The 13,217-nt window shown below is 43.9% G+C and overlaps 1 protein-coding gene across 1 annotated transcript; it reads right to left on the reverse strand.

Annotated features, from left to right (window-relative positions):
• Nucleotides 1-2,732: 2,732 nt before the first annotated feature.
• Nucleotides 2,733-12,618, reverse strand: LOC112250536 (heterogeneous nuclear ribonucleoprotein U). The gene is made up of 14 exons (XM_024420775.2): nt 11,953-12,618; nt 10,897-11,011; nt 8,983-9,062; nt 8,548-8,687; nt 8,233-8,332; nt 7,858-7,970; nt 7,213-7,476; nt 6,854-6,973; nt 6,491-6,619; nt 6,093-6,261; nt 5,357-5,638; nt 4,843-5,129; nt 4,437-4,613; nt 2,733-3,369 (listed from the first exon to the last, which is right to left on the reverse strand). The coding sequence occupies exons 1-14, from the start codon at nt 12,440-12,442 to the stop codon at nt 3,319-3,321; spliced, it is 2,517 nt and encodes an 838-aa protein (XP_024276543.1). The 5' UTR covers nt 12,443-12,618; the 3' UTR covers nt 2,733-3,318.
• Nucleotides 12,619-13,217: the final 599 nt, after the last annotated feature.

The raw sequence follows: 13,217 nt of genomic DNA on the forward strand, positions 1-13,217 counted from the left end.
GAAAGAGCATTAGGCGGGGACTGTCATGGTTAAACAGGTTTGTTGAGCATCATTTACATCAGCTTCCTGACTGAGTGTGCTTGGTTGTTTGATTCCATTAGGATGAGCCGGTGGCCACACACAAGCCCAGAGGCCATATTTACATCTCCATGTTTACATCTGGCTTAGCAGATAAATAGGACCCAGACATAGTCAAGAAGAGAGAACTCCATCGACAATCAAGGCTCAATTGCAGACTCTGGGGGTCTTGTCATTTTAATGGGGGTACTTAAGGCTTTAGAGCTTTGGCTAGTCTGGGTACACATTGCAAAGGCAATGCCAAGAGCACCCTGTTGTGTGCTCTTGGTTAGGAAAAGTAGCTTGTGTCAGCCACAGACTTCTGATATGTTATAGAAATAAGCAGCTAGGTCTCCTCCTATATCACATTTTCAGATATAAAGTGAACCTTTAGGGACAGTTTCCCAGACACAGTTAAGCCTAGTCCTGGACTAAAAAGTACTTTTAATGGAGATTCTACATTGATCAAGTCCAGGACTAGGCTTAACTGTGTCTGGGAAACTGTCCCTAAAGGTTCACTTTATATCTGAAAATGTGATATAGGAGACGACCTAGCTGCTTATTTCTATAACATATCAGAAGTCTGTGGCTGACACAAGCTACTTTTCCTAACCAAGAGCACACAACAGGGTGCTCTTGGCATTGCCTTTGCAATGTGTACCCAGACTGGCCAAAGCTCTAAAACCTTAAGTACCCCATTAAAATGACAAGACCCCCAGTCTACAATTGAACCTTGATTGTCTGGGTCCTATTTATCTGCTAAGCCAGATGTAAATATGGCCTCTGGGTTTGTGTGAGTGTCTGCTCCCTATGTGGCCACCGGCTCATCCTAATGGAATCAAACAACCAGCACACTCAGTCAGGAAGCTGATGTAAATGATGCTCAACAAATCTGTTTAACCATGACAGTCCCCACCTGGAAACCTTCCCTTGGAGATGTGGAAGAAGAAGCACTTGTTTTTGAAAATGTTTAATAATCATTCACTTTATTGATCATGTGACAAAAATACATAGAAAACATAACTGAAGCATCAACACATATCAAAACATTGTCCAATAATTTAAAAAAAGATCTCAGCAGGAAGAGAAAAGCTGTAAGTTACTTACAACGTAATGAATTAGTATATTGAAAATATTTAGTAATATACACACACTGCTGAAAGAAATATTTTTTGATCTGTTTGGTTGGGCTATTTTTTAACTTACATTATTATGCAGAATACTTTAAATCAGTTCACGAACATCCATTCAATTTGACATGGGGAAAAAAACTGTTCAAGTACACATCACACCTGGTCATACAATTTTAAATAAGCTAATGAAACAATTACAAAATGGACTGACAATGTCTAATTGTTTTCAATGATCTAGCAACACAATGTTACAGTGGAACACACATCACTTTGACACTGCTGGTAGGCTCTTCAGCCTGAGCTATGAGAGTTTACACATGTAAGAGCTGACATTGTCGGACTACTCCGTCACCAATTCATTTGAACAGAGGGTTCACACACCTCAACAGATGTGACTGACTTGGTTTGGACCTGGATCATGTAAGACTGTTAGCCTACTGAGCTTAAGCCCGGGCATTAGCATTGAGAGATAAGAGCATTGGGCCAGTAACCGAAAGGTCGCTGGTTCAAATCCCTGATCCGACTAGCTGAAAAATCTGCCAAAGTGCCCTTGAGCAAGGCGCATAACCCTAATTGCTCCTGTAAATCGCGCTGGATAAATTACACTAAAAGCAAGACTCCAGGTCTCTAACCTCCATTACACATACAAAACTCAATGTCTGCTGTATGTGTTGCAATGTCAGTCACTTCTAGTAGCAGTGAGGGTATTGGTGGGTATACACTGACATGTAGGCCTTTATTTGCTGGTGTAAATGCAAGCCGCTGTAATTTTTAAATCATCAACCATTTTCAATGTAGCCTACAACTGAGTGTTGAACATATGTGCTAAACCAGCCACAGAATGTATACCCTTCCATTAAAGCATAGTTCAAATTAGCCTGGTCCCAGATTTGTTTGTGCTCTTGCGAACTCGTTTGTGGTCATTGACTCTGGGAGAATCTCAATTCCATATGGCTTGCGTCCTCTCGTGTTTAAAACCCACCGGATGAGAAAGCCTCTGACATTCTCCTCCAATTGTTGAGGCGAGAACAATTGAGATACTCACTATTCAAAGCTTAACCTAAAAATGCCACACCAATCAACCAAAGTTTGACAAATTAAAGGAACCACTCTTCAATTTGCACCTGAGAATCAAGCCTGGTCAGCACCATGATCAGTAATGTGTCCCATTTTATCAAGAAATATACAAATCACAAAATAAATGATATCAAAAGGCATAATGCAATATTTAAAATGGCTTCTAATACCCTACAGAAATGGATTTCCTGTAATACTTCTACAAAGCACAATGGCATCCAGATGAACAGGTATCTCTTGCAAAATATCAACTCAATGAGATGAACCTGTATCATGAAAAGGTGAAAAGGATAGAGTTGTGAATTAACAACGGATGAATTACATCAGTAAGTAGCACATTGTGAGATGCTAACTGTGTAGATATAGGGCAGATGTCGTTGTTTGAAGTAGCAAACCAGCCCATTGCCCATTCAAAAGGTACTTTAGGTAACCTTTGAACTCAAGTAAAAGTCATAAGCCATAGACTTCTGCAAAAAGCAAATCGGTTGTTTATTGTAAATCTACGGAGTTTAGATTACATGCTTGATGTTTTAATTAAAAATAACAAATTACTGTTTGTTGCTTATGGACTACATATACAAATCACTAACAATACAATAGCTACCATGCCTCTCATAAGATAATAACCGAAAGGAACTAAGTGTTCTCACTTCTTATACAAACAAACATAACTACGCAAGACAATATTTACATTTTGTAAAAAAAAAATTTTTAAAACATGACAGAAAATGCACAACCCTGAAAATGTCACTGAAGCAGAGGGAAAATGTTGCGTTTCGTGATGTGGTACGTTTCTCAAACATGGGATTTTTAAAAGCATGTGATTTCTTTAAAATGTGGGGATCATAAAATGTACAAAATCAAATGAAAAACCCATAAAGCTTCAGAGAGACTCCTCTCCTCGGATGTGGAATGTTGCTCCATCGGCTTGTGTTTTTTGTTTTCAATTTAAAAAGTGGGTTCTAGAAAAAACGGGAGGGGTGGGGCAGGGGGTCCGTGGCTAGTGGTTGGTTACCATTAATGGCCACCAGTCCTTTGGATCAGAAAGTCTTTAATAGTATCCTGGCTGATACTGCTGGCTCCATGGCTTCTGGTTCCAAAACTGGGGACACAGATCAAGGAAGTTAGATGCAGACAATAGAAGACAACTCTTAAAAAGTGACATTAGGCCTCACAATGCAAACTTTCCCAATTCGCGTTCTCAGCCTCAAAGTATACTCCACCATCCAGAATGTAGTCATAATCCCCATAAAACCTAGCGGTCAAACAGAGAAATAGTTCCAATCATTTTCCATTCATTTTTCCCATAGGGGATTTTAGAAACACTTAAAATAAGGGCTGTGTTTTGCATAGGCTTACCCTGGCGTGACGTTTTGATAACCTTGTAAATCTCTAGGACAAGGTGACGTATCAATCAATATATTTGCCTATATTTTCCACCCAAAATAAAATGCTAATTATTTGCCAGTGGCTATCATAAGGTACTACAAATTCCATGATCAACGAGACTGACGAATCGAGGCAAAGGTAAGAATCTCTGGATTAACTATCTAGTGTTAGTTAAATGTAGTAATGAATAAATTGGCAACATTTCTTAAATTGACAATTCTGTGAACTGTCTTGTGCAAGTTTTAAATTGACAATCCCTGTTAGCAAAGGTGTCTGCCAGACATGACACGCAGGAGCCCGCAGGGATTTGTAGTTTTGCTAATTAGCATTTTCAAAAATCAGAGTAAATAAAGCAGAAAATATTGTTAAGTAACCCTGGCCTAGCAAGACTTACATGGTTACCAAACCTTCACGCCAGTGGAAGCCTACACGAATCAGTCCTAACTTTAAGTGTTTCTAAAATCCCCTATGGGAAAAATAAATGGAGGAAAACGATTGGAACCATTTCCCTGTTTGACCTCTAGGTTATGGGTGTTATGGGTATAATGACACGTCCAGTGGACCCTATAGACCCTAGCTGCATTTACACATGTAGTCCAATTTTGATCTTTGCCCAATTATTAGCAAAAGACCAATTATTTAATAAAGATCTGTATTGGTCTGCCTGGGTAAACACAGCCACAGTGTGAGAAAAAAAAATACAAAAATGGGAGAACCTTCAATTGTTTTACAAGGCTAACAAGCTAGGATTTGCCCTTTAAACTCAAAACGGAGACTCACCCCTTGCTGCCAGCTCTGGTTGAAGGCCTGAGCCTTGTCCATGCCAAATCCTCCACCAGTCCTGTTGTCTCCAAATCCGCCGCCACGTCCTCCACCATTCCTGCCGCCCCCAAACCCACCGCTGCCATTCTTGTTGCCAAAATTCCCACGGCTGTTGCCTGCTCTGGGCTGGAACCCCTGGGGAGAAAGACAACAGACTCGCTAATAAATACACAATTGTAGCAATAACTTTTTGATAACACCTTATTTGGATAGTTCCCTAAAGATGGTTTATAAATGTAATGTATCAACTAACTATATACCAACTCTAATCCAGGTCAATAGTTTGAGCATCTACACACCTTCTATAGAAGATTATCCAAATAAAGGCCAACTTGTAATTCTCCATTGCTGTGACCAAACCTACCTGGTTGAAGTTGCCCCTGTGACCGCCGCCTCCTCGGCTCATGTGACCGCCGCCTCCTCCTCGGCTCATGTGACCGCCGCCTCCTCCTCGGCTCATTGGAGGACCACCTCTGTTCATGGCTCCACCCCTGTGGCCCCTCATCGGTCCTCCTCTTGGGGCCCCTCCTTGGGGGGCCATGAGGGCGCCGCCCCTGTTGAAGTTGCCCCGGTTGGCGAATCCACCTCTGAAGGCTGGAGGGGGCATGAACCCTCTAGGGGGGCGAGTGAACCCACCACGTGGGCCTGGAGCTGGGTGGAGGCAGACATGGACACATCAGTTAGACTGGGGTTGAATCTTAATGATCTAAAACCCATCAAGCGGTTTAATTTGCCTTCACCTGTCCAGTCCTATCAGATCATTGCAGACAAAACAAGGAATGTTTTAGCAATTTAGCAAGACCTAAAAACGGGGTTAAAACCGGTCATGCAAAACCCTAACCATCTGACCAATATGGCCGATAATCGTGACCTCCCACCTCCTCGGAAGTTGCCTCTCTGCTGGAAGCCACCTCGTCCACCTCCTCTCTGGCCAGGTCCACCACCACGGTTGAACTGGTTCTTGCCTCTGCCTCCCCCCCGGACACTCCCTCCTCCTCTCTTGGGGGTCAAAGACCCCTGGTTGGGCTTCTTCTCAGCCGGCAGGGCCGCCTTGCTCTCCTCCTTGTACTGCTCCACCAGCTTGGCGGCATCCTCCTTCTGCAGCTCAGCGTAGCTCACCACAGCGAAGCTCTCGCCTTCCTCTGGCAGGGTGAAGAATCCTGCACAGGGGAAAGAGTCAAGGAGATGGTGTGGTTACGAAGACAGCTTATGAACACCATCTTATGATGTCCTTCGTAGCAAAAACTAGATTTCTAGTGCTGCTGTGAAAGCTGCGGTGTTCCTCCCACCAGGCCCAGAGGCAGGGGTACAGCCCCTGACCCAGGGTTTAGGAGAGAGGGTCACTCTGCCCCCCTGATATGGCCACTTGTGACACAGACAGCCACGAGTGGGCAAAGCTTAGAAGGGGCTAGCCATGCTAACATGAAAACCAAAATAGTTTTAGGGAGAATATATACGAGTGTACGTGTGCGGGTAACCTTACTCTATTACTACAAACTTTCTGAAGGCTTTTGGATTAGTGCTAAAGACGTGAAGTCGCCATCTTTTTAGCACGGTAGGAGAGACTACTTTTAACAGTTTTTATTAGTGAAGTAGCTCAGCTCACGGCGTTACCTTTCATTTTGAGGAGAGCGTGCTCGGGCACGTCTTTCCCGTCGCTCTCGGCCTTCTTCTGGGCCCTCTCCTTGTAGTCGTCGTCTGAGGGACAGACCACCACAGCCTCCCGCTGGTACCCAGCAAATAGACACATCTTCCTCTTTTGGCCCGGGGCAGACAGGTTGGTCTGGGCAGAGGAAGGAGGGGGAATTACTTATCATAAATAATGATGATTTGGACTGCTTTGTTGGCATCGAAGACCTACCTACACTATATAATGATGTACTCATGTGTATGAGACTATTCTATGTGTATCCAAACATCTACTTTCCTATTCACAATAAGTACTAAAGGTCAGTGTTCGCGACTTGTAAGAAATCGGCTGTGATGGAATGCGATTGAATATCAAGCCTTACGTGGTCCAGGATATAGTTCCTCTTTTTGCGAGCAGCGATCTCAATGAACTTGCCCAGGAAGAGAGGTGCACGCTGGGAAATGGCCGTGAGCTTTGTTGTGTCCTTCGCCTGACGCTTCAAACTGCCAATCTACATATGAAAATTAATGGCAAAAAGAGACTAATAAGATTGATGCAGGACAGGATATACACCTACAGTGCCAAATGACCAGGGACTACATATACAACAACTAGGATAGGACTGAACATTTAGCTCACAAACTAAACTGACAGACAACTAGGACCTCATTCTAAGATGGGTGCAGAGAGAACTTACTCTAAAATACCAAGGGCCACAAACACCATGACTAAGTACAACACTGACCATCATCTTCTCCACGATGGTGTCGCTACCCAGGATGTAATATTTCCCAGGGTTCTCCTGGATATGCTTGTTGACCCAGGTGCTCTTTCCTGAGCCAGGCAAGCCCACCATGGCAATCACCTACAACGACACACATACGCAACAGATCAGTAAGTGGTGGAAGAAGTTATGCACGTAAAATAATCAACATTAGTTTGAAGAAAAGGGCCCTAGAAATATGCGAATCATTATCTAATACACATTTTACTAGCTGTTTATTCTGAAATATACAGGTTGAGCTTATGGATAGATCACATTGCTAGGGAGGCCCTTGTGTCAAACAAATCACTGCCAATGATGTTTTGGGTTGCCATAGTTACCTCGCAGTCCTTCTTGGTGTCAGGTGCCTTGGGTCCGCGGACACGGTCGTCCATGGTGACCTGCTGCAGGAAGGTGTAGCCCTCTGGCTGGGGGAAGTAGGGCGTGTCCATCTGGCCAAAGTTAAACTCCACTGCACAATTGTGGCAGATGACGTGGGGGAAGAGCGCTTTCCCTACTAGGGACTCCTTACTGGCCTGGAAGGCCACCACTGGCTCATTACCGTTCTTAGAAAAGGACATCTCCACCTCCTCACCTTCAAAGTTCTGCAATAGAACATTTTACAGCTTGTAGTTTCAATGTACAAAATATAACATTGCCCATTGAAAATGTGAGGTGCTAATGAGGAAGTTATCACCCCACACTTAGAATCCCCAAACACAAATACTGGTTGGTTTTGAATGGTTTTTGTGGACATAGATTACCTTCTGAACAGAAGACTTTGAAGACAGCTTACATCACTGACCATATTTTTAAATAAATGTCATCTAAATGCTTTGTTTTTTTGGGACGGGCCTCAGTGACGAGGAACTCGACACCACATGCAAGTCTGAACATTCATTTTATTTATTTATTTTTAAATCGGCCTGTGCGTTGAGAATATTACGTTATTACAATTAGTAAGGCTAAATTAAGAAAGATCTTACAATGAGGCAGCAGATGACGTCATTCTCATCATAAGTCTCCCCGAAATCTTCAGTCACGCAATTGGTGGTTTTCTTGCCTTTGCCAGAGTAGGCATAGGAATGCTCCTCCTCACCTGCAATGACATAACTCACGTCAGACACGATACACACAGCTGACTAGGTGAAGTAACTAAAACTAGGATTTTGTCATATAAATTTGGTGATTTTAGTGTTTCTGCACTCATTCCATAACACTGCATTGTTGCCTTGCAAAATACAACACACACAGGCTTTGTTCCAGTTCCATGTCATGCTCCCTAACAACCTCTAGAGGGTACCAACATCCCATAACAACCATTATCTTTTTGAAAAACAACAATGCCATTGGAGACTGACCAAGGAGCAGACTGCCAGTAGCTAGGGACCATCCAACCTGGACCTCATGGATGTCCATGTTCTTACTGGATATGTGTTTCACTGGGATTTTCTCAGTTATCTGTAGGCAGAACATTACATTGGTGATGTTAGCAAATGGACTACATCAGGCATTTAATTGCACAACCAGCAGATGAAAAATATATAAAAAATATGACCCTTTATTTAACTGTGTAGTGGTGCATTTAAATTATAAAAATGGAGATATTATCGTTTGTTATCAGAGGTCAGAATGTTATGAATTCCCAATTACAAATGAAACGCAAACTGGGCTACCTTCATCTCGTAGCAGGCCTTGCCCTGGGACAGCCCGTATGAGGCTCTGCCCCCGGACCACAGGTAGGCAAAGCTCTCCATGGTGAGAGAGGAGGCGCTGTAGCGGTCCCGGGACACCTTGAAGTGCAGGTCGCAGTTAACTGGAACACAAACAAACAAAACACATTAAGTTCCCTCTTCTCGGTCCCCTGACACGTCTAGATTCTGGTGTCATATCCCAAAATCGTCCCCTAGGCCCTATGCATTAGCAGAAATTAGAGAATATTGGAACGGATATAGGCAATATAGCAAGCTAATCTTCACAAGTGCATAGGGGCAGTAGTAGGGGCTATGATTTGGGATTGGGTGTAGGCATATTACTTCTGCACAAGTGTTTGTAGAGGGATTCATTAAACCCAGCCCCGGCTGTCCATCTACACAACAAACATGACTCACAGTTGTCCAGGCAGACTTTTGTATCATCAAACTCCTCATCTTCCTCCTCCAGGGGTGGCAGTGGAGACTTGAGACTAGGCCTGAAAGAGAACACAGCCAGTCAGTCACAACGTCAGAGAATTAGAACCTTTCTGACGGAACCTGAATGCAATCGCAGGGACGGCCATCCGGTTGTGACCTCCCGGAAGAGAAGGAGAGGTCCAACAGTGGAAAGAGTCCAGACTATGGGCAGAAATGGAACTCCAACATTTAAGCTATTGGAGTCTTTAGGTTTTGACAATCACGATGAAACAGCATCACTTACCTGCAGTGGTCCACTGGTGCCTTGGATAAAAATACAAAATAAAACTAGTCCCAGGGGCTATATTTCTTATTATAAAAAGCATCAACAGCCAAAAGGCCTCAATGTGGGCAGAAACTGTGTTTATGTTTTGGAGAATGCTGAAAGGTCATGCCGTATAAAGGGCTACTGGATATATTTAACTCTGTGTGGAGCTGCTCTCACTAAAGGTCAAATCTCACTGAAGCTGCCGCTTCATGTTCACGGAACAGAGGCTCGCAAGCTAGCTCCACGTAGCCTATAGGGACTTCAACTGTGTGGCAGGGGTTCTAATACCCCAGCGACTGTAGTGATAAAAAGGTGAACTTGTTTGGAAATGTTGTGCCACACCGACTTATGAACAAAGGCCTTCAGAACCAGAATCAAGCTGTTGCCAAGTTTATGAAACTAGCTTTGAAATATTGAATAGGAGTATCACAACATGAGGATGAGTGTGTCCAAAGCATGTAGACTGAAGCATTTGCAGAACTAAACCCTGCCTCCGGCACAGGAGGAACACCATAATGCAGCGTTGCTCTTCAATCTTTGCAACAAAACAAGTTAAAAACCTGTTCTTGGTCATATTGCACAGTCCTCACAATGGCCACTAGTGCTGTACGGTCAGACGCAATGGCCTCTCTCAACATTGGTCAGACCACACTCAGACCAAGGAGCATAAGCCAGGGGTCATCCAGTATAGTGTGTGGTTTAGCTAACAGCTACGAGGGGCTCTGCTCCAGTCAAAGGATCAGCCACCAGGTGATTTATTTGTTTACACAGGCTAGTGACATTCTGAGATGACAAGATAACCGCTCACTGGGTCAATGAAAACAAAATAGGGTTCCAGATACACACATGGGGGAGGGGGTGTCGTTTCCCCAGATACAGATCAGCCTAGTCCTGGACTAAAACGTTTGTTTAATGGGGAATATCCATTTGAATTTATTTTAAGTCCTGGACTAGGTTTAAGTGACCTGTATAGTGAGAAAGCATTCCTGTAAAAAAACAAAACATCAATCACACGGAATATAATGATGACATGGTGGAGAGAGATGTGATTTGACATAAAAGCAAACATTTTTTTTAAAAGACAACAGTGCGAGCAGGAACAATGAGCGGTCAGTGGAGAGCACCCATCTCCAATTTGCGGAAAAAAGTGATACGTCCGGAAAAAAGTTATACATCCTTGTGCCCTTACGCGACCCCCCCTCCCCTCCCATCATCTGCTACTCTTCCGGGAGTTTTTTTTGAGCAGCTTTGCGTCACCCTGTCAGTGTACACAATAAGCCTTTCTGCACAAAGAGAGTGAATGTTGAACAATCAAATTCATAAACTGGTGTTCATTTCTCTTAATACATTATGCAGTCCATAAGGGGTGTATGTGGGCTCTGCATGTGTAATAATGGTAAGGTTCATTTAAAAGCCAGGGATGACCCTCAATTCAAACATGTATGAAACTTACATAATGTTGACAGAAGTTAGTTAAGTGAGGGTTTTGGCGCTAATTAATGCATTGGCACTTAAAGCCAATACAGTTCACATAGCTGTGATGGCTCTTCAGACATACCGAAGGCCATTTTGTCTCCCATCCTTACCAGCTGTATTTGTTCTCTTCAATAAACTCAAAGTAGCCCCTTCCATGTTCCTCCCGGCGTCTCTTAACACCCTTCTTATTCTTCTGATCAGCATTCGTGTCTTTGTCCGCATCCCCTTAGGAAATAAAAGAAGAATATAATGAGGTGCTCCTTTATTGAAAGGATAGGTCGCACTGTGACTGTGGTGGGGCTGGCCCACAGAAGACTAACTTGTTGCCCATTACATTAGGACCCCATTGCCTGTCTGAAGTTAGACAGAAGTCTACGGCTGTTTTGACCAGAGAGTAGGGTTGATTACAATGTAGCTGGTCAACAATACAGATCAAATGTAAAGAGATGTAAACAATCACGACAAAAATAGTAAAATAGGCACAATAACCCAGTTACGGCTAGAGTTATTAAAATGGATCGGGAAATAGACCATTGTCAATCAGTCCCTGATGTTGGGGTCAATAGTTTACTGAGGCAAGTCAGTGAAGAGACGAAACTGAACTGCAGGCTATCCTCCATTGACCCCCTTCCTGCACAATGCCATACGCGGCTAGCTTACGAGTTAGCTTGACAGCTAGCTAGCTAATCCTTGTTCATTCAGTTACTGTTTACACAATGTTTATTTTAGCTAGCTACATTTCTACTATGACCAGTTTATTGGAACCCGTTTGTAGACGAATTTAGAATACTCTTGAGTAGTAGTTAGAACCACGAGCCTACCAAACCCAGCACCTGTCGAATCTTGTCCACTGTCTGCTAGCGTCGCGAGTTAGCTATCCTAGTTAGCAAGCATTCTTTTGTGTAGTTGCTAGCTATGCTATCTAGCTAGGCTAACCAACCAAACATAAAAAAGTACGTATAGGGTGAGCCCAATAGTGTTCTTCGTGTAGTAGGACCAAGTTAAACAATATTTACATAATTTTCTAGCTACACTAACCTTAACTAGCTAACAAATATACATCGAAAACAATTTCGCGAACGCACCCGACATATTATAGGCTAACGACGTTAGCAAAAACATGTGACACCCAGCCCAATCATTTTCGAATGGAACCAGCGACTCACCCTCTGCTGGATGGTCTCCAGGCTCACCATCTTCTGCGTCCAATGTAATTTTCTCCATGTCGTCCACACCTTCCTTCAGCATTGGATCCATTTCTTCCTCTTCTACCTCACCCATTTCGTCGTCCTCCTGGGCCGCGTTCTCTTCCTCCTCGCATTGGTTCACGACAGCGGCGTCTCCCTCTCCGTTTCCATTCTCTTCCTCCTCGTTGGCATCCATGCTTTCAACAACGGGGCCCTCGTCTTCTTCATCTTCCCCCATGTCCTCTTGGTCATTAGCAGCGGCGGCGGCGTCGTCGTCGTCTCCCTCGGGAAAGCCTCCCTCCGCGGCCTCCAGCCCAAGGGGAGAATCTCCGGCCAGGGCCTCTTCGTCAAGCGCGGCCTGCAACCGGTCCATCAACTCGGCCTTCAACCCCTTGTCCGACAGCTGACGCTTTTTCAGCTCGTCCTTCAACTCGTTTACTTTCAGTTTTTTTACGTTAATTGAACTCATTTTGATATATGTATAAAACACTAAACTGAAACACGCTGTTAAAACAAAGTAAAATTACAACAAAGACGGGAAATTCTGTAAAGGACGCTATGCAAGTTCACGTATTTTTAACTGCGCCAAATGGCAGTAGCGTTAATAGTCCTTTTCACTGGCAGAAGGGGTTGTGGGCGCCAAAGCGAGCAAACCCCTCCCGTATTCTCCCCCTTCTTCTATGATATAATGGCGGTCTGCAAACCAACATTATAGGTGCATACCGCCACCTACTGTTTTGGAATGTGTGGTCAATCACGGTTTACAACGTTTCTAAATCCTCCTAACGCAGTACTTCTGAGAAAATAAAAAAAGGCCATGTCATCTTACCCAGCACTCCATCACTCTCCTTCTTGGTCAAATAGCCCTTACACAGCCCTTACACACCACTTCCAGTGCCGACAGAGATGGCCGCCTGGCTTCGCGTTCCTAGGAAACTATGCAGTATTTAGTTTTTTTACGTGTTATTTCTTACATTGGTACCCCAGGTAATCTTAGGTTTTATTACATACAGTCGGGAGGCACTACTGGATATAAAAACTCACCATCATCACGACCAGGAATACGACTTTCCCGAAGCGGATCCTGTGTTTTGCCCACCACCCAGGACAATGGATCGGATCCTAGCCGGCGAACCAAAACAACGTCGCTGTAAAAGGGGCAGACAAAGCGGTCTTCTGGTCAGGCTCCGGAGACGGGCATATCACGCACCCGAGCATACTACTCACCAATGTCCAGTCTCTTG

Source organism: Oncorhynchus tshawytscha, linkage group LG05 (genome assembly GCF_018296145.1).
Source record: "Oncorhynchus tshawytscha isolate Ot180627B linkage group LG05, Otsh_v2.0, whole genome shotgun sequence".
NCBI lineage: Eukaryota > Metazoa > Chordata > Actinopteri > Salmoniformes > Salmonidae > Oncorhynchus > Oncorhynchus tshawytscha.

Bases quoted from the DNA above. Each gene is read 5' to 3' on its own strand.
- LOC112250536 (XM_024420775.2), bottom strand. From the start codon at position 12,442: ATGAGTTCAATTAACGTAAAAAAACTGAAAGTAAACGAGTTGAAGGAC. The intron at 5,639-6,092 runs GTAACGCCGTGA...TCCCCTGTGCAG, and splicing joins CGCTCTCCTCAAAATGAAAG to GATTCTTCACCCTGCCAGAG. The intron at 3,370-4,436 runs GTGAGTCTCCGT...CTGTGTCCCCAG, and splicing joins ACCAGAGCTGGCAGCAAGGG to TTTTGGAACCAGAAGCCATG.